At 41.8% G+C, this 10,316-nt stretch overlaps 1 protein-coding gene across 1 annotated transcript; it reads right to left on the reverse strand.

Moving 5' to 3' along the window:
• Positions 1-366: 366 nt before the first annotated feature.
• On the reverse strand, positions 367-10,236 carry ALDH5A1 (aldehyde dehydrogenase 5 family member A1). The gene is made up of 11 exons (XM_032180721.1): positions 10,155-10,236; positions 9,570-9,982; positions 9,388-9,471; positions 7,771-7,941; positions 7,369-7,485; positions 6,803-6,946; positions 5,915-6,058; positions 5,391-5,549; positions 3,988-4,157; positions 3,063-3,121; positions 367-2,869 (listed from the first exon to the last, which is right to left on the reverse strand). Exons 1-11 carry the CDS (start codon positions 10,234-10,236, stop codon positions 2,664-2,666), a joined length of 1,749 nt encoding a protein of 582 aa, XP_032036612.1. The 3' UTR covers positions 367-2,663.
• Between the last annotated feature and the right edge of the window lie 80 nt (positions 10,237-10,316).

Below are 10,316 nucleotides of genomic sequence, written 5' to 3' on the forward strand. Positions count from 1 at the left end.
TCAACAATAAATACGGTAATGAGCCACACAATCCAGTGCTTTCACAGAAGTTATTTATTAACTGAAAATATTTTTCCATCGCAGTTTTAGTATCCAGAAATTGCTGAACTATCACAAATGTAATCAACATAACTGAGGTGTAAGAATTCAAGTATACGTTTTGTTAAAGAATCACAGCTTTTGCTTTGAAGACAACTTCAAGATTATTCTGTGCTTACTGATGTAGACGTTACTGACACAAGGATGCTATGCTGGAATCCTACCACAATTCAATCTAGACAAAGGCTTTTTCAAAGCCTATATACATTATTAATTACGTTTTGTGCTTGTTATCAGGCATAGTAAAAAAAAAAAAAAAAAGCTAGGAAAAAAGTAAACATTTACTCATTAATTTTAACAGTGCTATTCTTAGAAATACATCGAGATTTTAAATGCACCAACGCATCAAATCACTAATTTTTACAATTAATAGAGCAGCCAGCTAAAAAGCTTATCCTCCAACTGCACTGTCCCAAGAAGTACACCCACATTCAGAACTGCACTGTCATATAGCATTAAATGAGATTTCTTTGCCCTCATACTGCAGATCACATGCAGACAATTTTAAGTCTGTGCAATTAAAGTGGCAGATATTCCAACCTGTGTAGAACATCCACAACTTTGCCTGAACCATTGTGTTATTCGTACCCAGACACCAAGTTATGGCCTTTTTCAGACTCGTTACACTTTCCAGTAAGAAATAAAAAATGTATTGGCAGCCAAAGCTGGCGAAGAGCTCCCCGTCCCACATCCTCATATTCTCTAAATTCAGGTAGCCTATGTGCTCAGTAGTGTAGTCTCAGAGGCTGGGTGGACATTTTCTTGCAATTAGTGTAGGTAGAAGTTGGCTATCCTTTTTTGTTCTTGGAAAAAAAGACAAATGTACTGCAACTGGTAACAGTATTAAATCCTTACTATCTTAAACATGCATTTATTTTTGGTGCATTGGAAATGCTTGGAAGGGCAGTAAGTGTTCTCTACCTGTCCTTCAACTGGCAGGATGCACATATACTCATTTACTGACAAGTAATGTCTTACATACAAACATCCACCTGGTCTCAAGTGTTAGATAAATATAAACATAAAAAAATATTTAGAAATAATAAGCACCAGTCAATGCTACCTCATGTGCGCTTTAAAAAACCCTGTGAAACTCAGCTCTGGATCTTCTTTCATCAAAGTCTTATTTTTGCTTCATTGGATAAAATATCTTAAAATAGCCCGTTTCATAGGGTACATTCATTAGGAAGAAGTGGTATGTCATCTTCCATTTTTTTCAGTAATTAATGGTTAAAATCACACCCTATAATTTAAGTACAGGAAACAGAATTTCTTCTCCTTAGTCTCTGCAGCATTGATTTATTTGCCAAATTAGCATTGCACTTTTTTTTTAAATGCTTAAAGTCTCATTGAACTAATAACATTTAAACAGTACTGTTTGTTTCATATTAAGGATTCTTTAAATTATCCTTAAAGATAACAAAGTAATGAGGTTATGGGTAAAAGTTTCACCTATAGTCATTTTTAAGTCCTCATTAGACGACAAGTTAGCCAATTTTAAAGGTTTTTGTACCTTCCTCCTTAAAGGTTATTTTCCTGTGTGACCACAAATCTGATTCAAGGCACAAAGCCCAGAGGAACTGAACCATCTATCTGCTCCTGTCCTTTGGAGGTGGTGGGTAACATTCTAGACACCGAGCAACGTTTACATCAGTGACCTTCCTTTTACAAAAGGACATTCTTTTCACAGAAGGGAGTTAAGTGTATCATCATGTCACCACTTGGAATTCATTCACACAGCCCTTTCAGTGTCCCCTGACAATTCTGTAAGTTATTCCTGCAACCATGCATCCTATCTTCCTCCTACTAGTTACTAACCCAGCAACTCTTTTGTCCTTTGCTGATGTTTTCCCAGGACAGCTAGAACACTCATACGTACCCAACAAAGGGGTTCGATCCCAAACCTGTAAGCTGTTAAACACAAATTACAGCTCTTTGCTCAGAAGCCCAGAGCTTAACAGCTGGCAGCTCTGCAGCCAGCATTAACACACACTGACAAAGCTGTACTTTCACCTGCATGAACTCCTAGCAGTAGCTAAAAGACGCTCCTCACCTTTCAAAAGCATCAGATTATCCCACAGTTAAAAAGAGACATGCCTGCTTCTAAAAGAAAGTTACATAACCACATTAGAAAATGCTGGTGTTTACACAAAACTCTAAAGGGAGTCTGCCATCCTCAATGCTTCCCACATCCTACACACACTCAAGCAGGCAACAACAAATGGTAGTCAGCTTTCCCCTTGACACACAGGCTATGATCTATTTTCACAATGCAGAAGTCTCCAAGTCCTGCCAACTACACAGGGGTAATCTAAGGGTAACAGATGTGCATTCCTCCCTGCTCCTTGTTAGAGATAATGGGCACTGTGATTACATTGCTGAAAAACAACGTAGAAACATGTAAAAACGTGGCAGCACAGAATGTTGTATCTCTACACATACAGAACAGGGTTACTTAGTTTTGAAGAAGGTAAATGTTGCATTCATAACATATTTCTCGTTCAAAAAGCTTTTAAAACTACAATGCTTTTCCAAAATGTTGAGGTTGTGCTTTCTGAAGATTTTTATAAGCCTCCAAAGCAGACATATTTTATTTCTAAGTATTCATCAATGCCATACTTCGAACCTTCTCGTCCTAAGCCAGACTGCTTTACTCCACCAAACGGACTCTCCACTGAGGAGACTATGCCTTCATTTACACCAACCATTCCAACTTCCAGCTGCTCAGCAACTCTCCAGATCTGAGCTGGATCTTGGGAGTAGAAATATCCTGCCATGCAGAAACAGAGGTACAGAATAAAAAAAAAAAAAAAAAAAAAAAAGAGTCAGAAGGAACAATTGCAGAAGACTGAAAAAGATACTTCTTGACACAATGTCCATCATTTCATTAAAAATTGTTACCCCCTTAACATTGAATCTTATCAAAAACCTCAATAGTGTATTTATCTAAAAGGGTGGCTTACCTGCTAAACCCACATTGGCTGCATTTGCTATGGCAATAGCTTCTTCTTCAGTGTCAAATCTGTTAATATAAAGAAAAAAATAGAAATGAAGCCTGCAGTTCATCTACCATCTTGCTCACTTACTGTGAAGAAGCAGCTTTATCAGAAATAAGTCCATGTGCAGTTTTTTCCAAAAATGTATTTTCAGTATCTATTTTAATTTTAAAGCAATGGAGGAGTTTCTACCACTTACTTTAAATTAAAGTAGTTAAATAATTAGGATTGCCTTTATCCTCCATAGATACTGGTAGCTAAACCTTTACTTCCTATGGGTTAGCTCACTCATTTCCTCAACTACACAAGCACTCTCCGCTATGACAGATGACCTACCCTATCATGTTCTTCCGTCATATCCAATCATTCTGGATGGAGGCAGGGAAGGTTTTAAGGAGCAAAAAGAGCTACAGAGCTATGCCATCCTCAGTCAGAAAAGCAGGGCTAGCAAATCATGACAAATTGCAGGCTCCTGCCTCCCCCTTCATTCTGCAAAACACGAAATTTGTGAGAGTTCTGCTGTTACCTGCCCCAGCTTAATTGCTGATGCAATTTAAAAGAAAACCATTTTTGAAAAGCTGCAGAGACTTAAATCAGGTCAAGAGAAAAATAAACAGGCTAGATGTGCACAGTAAGTTTCCACATATTTACCACAGTCTTACATTACATGACTTAGCTTAGTGATATGGTTTAGTGGAGGACCTGTTAGTGTTAGGTCATAGCTTGGACTAAGTGATCTTGCAGGTCTCTTCCAACCTAGATGATTCTGTTATTCTTATTCGGCCTCAGAAAAATAACTTTTGGCAAGCAGTCATTCAACTCTTATTCATTCAAAACAATATGTCATTCTTTCTTATTGCTGTATTTAAATCTGGAAAATGAATGGTCTTACTTGATAACTGGTGCTAAAGGGCCAAATGTCTCCTCTTGTGTGCAAAGCATTTTTGTTGTAACATTACTCAGTAATGTTGGCTCAAAGAAATTCTTCCCCAAGCTGTGTCGTTTCCCTCCAGTCACAATTGATGCTCCTTGAGAAACTGCATCATTAATATGTCTCTCAACCTGAGGTATGCAAAACAAAAATTTCAATGCTAGGACTTAAAAATGAATATCAATATATTTTACACTGAATAAATAATACTCTCCAGTATTAAAGAGAAGACTTTGAAGAGAGGTTTATACATTGCAGAAGACTATTTGCAATGTTACTTAAAATTTCTCTTGAATTAAACTATGAGTATGGCCCAAGCATCACATACATTCACCTCTTCTACTGAAATGAAAGGGTTACAAATAACGTGAGAAAAGTCTTTGCAGGACTGAGCAGTACACCTGATATCCATGATCAGGGACTGTCCAAACAGAAGTACATGACTGTCATTTAAAGAGAAAGACAACAGAAGTAAACTTTCAAGATGGTACTGGCAAAATCATTTTCCACTCCTGTACATCTACAATTGAAAAGTAATGAGAAAACTAAATAGTCTCAGTGTAAAATACAGTCCTTTGAAGTAACAAAACGGCAGTTACGTGACTACAGTGCTTGCTCCGTGTGCACAGACATGTGATATACACAATACTTTTGTGATGCACATAGGGAAGGAATTTCATTACATCCATGTGTTTTATCCTTTGTCTAGCAAACAGTTCTGAGTATTTTCACATCCCAGTATTTTATGCACAGGAAGAGTCTGACAGCATTCATGTATAATGGGATTGAAATCAAACCAGCATATAAGCGAGCCATAGTATCTTAGCAAGTATGAACCACATAATTCAATAATCCTTAAACTTAGGAAGGGTGAAATATTATAGAAAATGTTACTTATTACTGGAGTCATGAGTCATACAAACCAGAAAACCCGAGACATGCATAGAAGATTTCAAATGATTACAGCATTGAGTGCTCTGGTATTTTTAACCTCAGTGTGTGATTTTGCTTAGCTTTTGCTAGAGGCCCTGGTCTCCAAGGCCAGTTCTCAATCACAATGCTTCAGAATTGTAGAATCACCACCAAACTCTCATGGTGTATCACATTTCAGTAAATGTTCTTCTTGAGGACAGGAAATAATTAGGGAGAATCATTCCCTCCTAAAGGAGGAATCTCTTTTACATTAACTGGCCACATCTGTTCCTCTACATACACACGTGGGTTTGGAGGAGGCAACTAGCTCCCAGCCACACTGCTAATTCTTTCTAACAAAAAACTTGAAAAAAGTTAAATACAGTTCCAACGTTACCTTATGGATCATGAAAAGGAAATAAAGGTATCAAAATGAAATCTTTTATTTGTACCTTTTCTACTGCTTTTTCATTAATTAGTGGCCCTTGGGTAGTATTTGCATCAAATCCATTTCCAACACGTAGCTCGCTCCTTATGGCTTTAGCAAACTTTTCCACAAATTTGTCATGGATTCCCTTTTGCACCAGGAAACGGTTTGTACAAACACATGTCTGAAAATAAACATGAAAAGGAAAAGCAAACAGTAGTTTATATTGTATTTCGTTATGAATTCATACTGGCTTTCATGCCACAATGTCGGGTTACTACAGTTACTGCAGCCTATTTTGATTACTACAGTCTCTCAAAAGTAACAGCCATTTATCTTTCTATGTCCATGAAAGTATGAAAAAAAGGGATTTTACTACATTGTTATTTGGACTTAAGTGCCCAGAGCCATGTGTGGCCCCAAGCATCTCTCTCTTCACAATGAATTGTTCTATGCTTTCCCTTTACATAAGATAGTTTATTTATACAGCTTAAACTATATATACAGCTCTTCTCCTTCCAGAAACAAAGACAAAATGGTTACTCTTACCTGTCCTGAGTTTCTAAACTTAGAAGCAAGGGCTCCTGCCACAGCACGGTCCACATCGGCACTGTCAAACACTATAAAAGGAGCATGTCCTCCAAGCTCCATGGAAACTCGCTTCACGGTGCCAGCTGCATGCTTCAGCAGTATCTGAGGAAACATGGAAACCTGTACCTCTACCAGAGGTAAACTATGGAACCACAGAGCTTACAGATAGAAGACAGTGAAAAGCTACCTCTGGCAGGAAGTTAATCTGCATCTTCTCTTTAATGCTAGGCCATCTTTTTTGTCCCATCACAAATACAAGGACTAATTTCAATCATTAAAATCTTGAGAGACCACATTCTGGCCAAGAAATAATGAAGAAAAGGATTTTCATTAACTTCAGGTCAGGCTTTTATACACTAATATTGTCACTTGTTTGCTTGTTCACTTCCTTTTCATGAATAGAAATCTTGACAACTCTTACAATTTTCCAATATATGACAAAATTTGGGATTAAGATTTGCCTTAGGTATCACAGTTTTTCTTACAAGAGATGCAAGGGTCTCACTTCTCTAAGAATTTCTTTCAGCCAAACAGCACCTCTGAAATTCAGTTTCAGCATTCTTATTAGTATGCTGTCACAGTCTGATAAGTAACGCAAGCATCTTATACAGAACTGTTCAGGTTATAATTTAATGAGGGACAATTATGCAGAAGTTGCACATAGACATCCTTCTATGAAGTACTGACACCAAAATAAATACAGTATCTCAACAAATACACACGTATTTAGACTGTCTGCATACAGTAGCCAGAGGAGAAGGCTCTAATGGGAAGCACTCATTTTCCCCTACCTTTCCAGTACAACCACAGTAATAATCTTCAAGGATATTCTGCGCACTTATGTACCTTTCCTGTTTCAGTGGAGCCAGTAAAAGATATTTTGGCTACCAATGGATCAGTGCACAAGACCTCCCCTACAGCTGCTGCCTGTTGTCTGGAACAAGGAACAACATTATATACTCCTGCAGGAATTCCAGCCTGGTTTGCAAGCTGCAACAAGAGAAACAGAATTTGCATTATCAGTGCATTTTGTATTAGGAAGAGTCCTTTATGTTTATTGTTTTGATGAAATCAGTCTGCAAGCCAGTAAGAGCCCAAGGTGCACAGCACAGCTAACAGACGCCACGTGGTTAGGAGCACAGCTTCACTCACGTTTAAGCCAAAGGAAGGATATGAAGATGTTTCTTGTGGCTCAATGGCCAGGTACGCGTTTAGGCTCTAGACCGTATTACAGGCAACTTCCAAAGATTTCTAATGAACTAAAACCTCTGAATCAATTCAGCCAACTTGTCCTTTCTTCATGTATGCAGTTGGCTACAGTTACCAGCAAAGGCCATCTGACTCCCTATTTATGGGCTCTTATTTACAGCTTCAGTCCGTTATTAATGTAAAGCCTAGCATAAAAAGCTCACCTCTCCAAGAGCTAATGCTGATAAAGGTGTATCCTCTGCGGGTTTCACTACTACTGTACATCCAGCTGCCAGAGCTGCACCAACCTTCCGGGTAATCATAGCACTGGGGAAGTTCCACTAGGATGAGAGAAAAGAACAATCAAACTTGGGGACATCTTTCCTCCTGTTTTTGTGGAAGTAATAGGTGTTTTATGCAGTTAGATGGTTGCCTAAACAGACCTGCATGATGTGCTTTGTCCTAGGTGAACATTTGAAAGTACTGCCAATTCAGGAATAAGCAGGCACAGGGATAGAAATGAAACTTTACAGGGATGTTTCCTGAGGCAAGAGGAGCCATAAAGCCCCATGCCGTGGGCTGAGCTGAAAACCTCTGTATGATCTGCAAAAATCAGCTGTACTTACTGGGGTGATAATAGCTGCCACTCCCACTGGCTGTTTCAGCACCAGGATTCTTCTGTCTTTTGCAGATGCTGGAATGACATCACCATAAACTCGGCGCGCTTCTTCTGCAAACCATTCCAGAAATGAGGCAGAATATAGGATTTCCCCCTGTGCTTCTTTCAGAGGTTTTCCCTTTGATTAAATCAGATTGAAGATACGCTGTAAGTGGCAGACTGAAGCAATACAAATAAATTTAGGTCATTCCAGAGTTCTTTTCAGAATGCTTTATAATCCTGTGTCATATATACTGCAGTCTCCGGAAAGGACTTGATATGATTTCACCACCAATAGTTATGTGGTTTCAACATACAGTCATTATATAGCCAGTGCTTTGACTGTGGTGCCCAGATTTGTACCTGCACTAGATGAGGAGCTGGGACAGCACATTTTACAACTTTGTGAAGTGTTATTTACACACTCTGCAGTTAGCTGCTACCACCATTCTGAAGACGATACAAATCATGGCAAAAGTTACAAGTTTATGTCAGGGACCATTGTTTTGGGGTGTATTACTTTGCAGCACCCACCTCCAGGTACGGTCCTGTGGACTGAGCGAGCATTTGCTGTTGGAATGTAACAGAGAAGCTGCTATGGTACCTTCCAGCATGGCTTTACTCAAAAGGATGCCTGCCTGTGAATTTGCAGACTGCTCTGTGATGCAAAACAAAACATGTTAAGTGACCGGGAGATTTGCTTTAATGGTACGGTCACTCTGATACAAAATAAGATGCTGATGCAGACATAACTCATGTCTTACAAGTTTCAGTGAAACCACTTTCACTTGAAGAGGCCAAGCCACAGATGCTGTGCATGTTTAACAAGGGATATTGTCATTATTGCAGTTATTAATTACTTGTCAGACGGCTTCCCGGTCCTTAATAGAGAATGCAGTAAAAAGAAGCTTCCAAGAACCACAGCCTATGATTCCCAGCAATCCCAGCAATGCTTGTCCTGCCTTATTTTCAGGACTGTATTTCTGGACACATCCTTTCTAGCTACTTAGTAACCTTGTTTCGCTACATATGATTAGGCATAAACTATAAAATCTAACCATTAATTTCAAGCAATACAAGAGAGAGAAAAAAAAAAAAAAAAAAACAACTTTTATTTCACATACTAAGGGACAAAAACAGTATTTATGCTACTTTCCCTTTTTAAATGCATGAAACTGAAAAAAAAACAACACAACAAAACATGATGATTTCTGCCCTTACGATGACAGTTTAGGTTTCTGTATGCCTCTGCACAGCGTAGGTCTGATTCCAGCCATGTTTCTAGGTACTGTTATTTATCAAAACGTAAGTGTGGTGTAAAAAAGGTGGTGTTTGAAACATTATCCATCGGCCTAAGAGAGCAGCGTGAGTGCACAAGGAATAGTCTCGGCTCAACTAAAACTTAAAAGCAAATAAGGCCTTTGGGGCTGTTTAGGGGCACTCATAACCTAAGGAGAAGACCAGAACCGCTCGGCTGTGCGGTTGTAGGCACAGCTGTAGGGCAAAGCAGCCCCTCTGCAGAGGGACCCCGCGGCTCCCCCTCCCTCTTTCCTTCCCTCTCTCCCTCCTTCCCTCCCTCGCTCACGTTCTCCGCCGTTATGATCGCAGCCAGCTCGTCCTTCCTCTCCACCATCAGCTCGTACCACCTGCGGAGGAGGCCGCTCCTCTCCTGCGGGGACACAGGGGCTGCGCTGTGCCGCGGCGGGGCGCTCCGGGCCGGGCCCGCTCCCCCACACAGCGCTCCCCCCCCCCCGGCCCCCCGCTCACCTTGGCGGTCAGGCGGCCCCAGGCGGCCCCGGCCCCGTGCGCCGCCCTCACGGCTTCCCTCGCCTCGGCCGCGCCGCAGTCGGCCACGGGGCCCAGCTCCTGCCCGCTGGCCGGGTCCCGCACGGGGAAGGCCGCGGGTGCCTCCAGCCAGCGGCCGCCCACCAGCCCGCCCCGCCGCACCAGCCCGCCGGGCAGCGCCCCGCTGCTGCTCCGAGCCGGGACCGGGGACACCGGGGTCCGCAGCAGGAGGAGGCGGCGAGAGGCGAAGGCAGCGGCGCGGCGGGGCAGGAGGCTCGCCATGGCCGCACGGCTCCGGGGGAGGAGCCGCGGAGCAGCGGGGCGGGATGAGGGGAGGCGAGGGCAGGACGGGCCCCGCAGCCTCCCCGCTGCCTCGGCTCCTGGCCGTGGCAGAGCTGGTGGCGAAAAGCAGGTGTGCGGTGAGGCGCACCTCCCATGGGAGGATGCCCATCAGCGCTGTGCTGCACAAAACTTGCCACTGCTGTGTGGTGGTGGCAGCTGCACTGCCCAAACCCCCAGGGAAAGAGCAGAACACCTACAACTACCTCGTATTTATGTATAAATTACTTGAAGTAAGATATAAAACGGCCTTCCCGCTACTGCAGTAGTTTACCCGCTGTGTCAGCAATGTGTCTGAAAGACCAGGCATGTGCCGTAACCTCTGTTCCAAAGGTCACAGTGCTGCTGCTCCAGGCGTCCCAAAAAAACACAGCCTGAGCCAGCGTATCA

This window comes from Aythya fuligula, chromosome 2 (genome assembly GCF_009819795.1).
Source record: "Aythya fuligula isolate bAytFul2 chromosome 2, bAytFul2.pri, whole genome shotgun sequence".
Lineage (NCBI taxonomy): Eukaryota > Metazoa > Chordata > Aves > Anseriformes > Anatidae > Aythya > Aythya fuligula.

Excerpts from the sequence above, each read along its gene's own strand:
- ALDH5A1 (XM_032180721.1), bottom strand. The coding sequence starts at position 10,236 with ATGCCTGGTCTTTCAGACACATTGCTGACACAGCGGGTAAACTACTGC. Across the intron at positions 9,472-9,569 it reads GGGGCCGCCTGACCGCCAAG|GAGAGGAGCGGCCTCCTCCG; the intron begins GTGAGCGGGGGG and ends GTGTCCCCGCAG. Across the intron at positions 7,942-9,387 it reads CGATCATAACGGCGGAGAAC|GGAAAACCTCTGAAAGAAGC; the intron begins GTGAGCGAGGGA and ends ATTTAATCAAAG.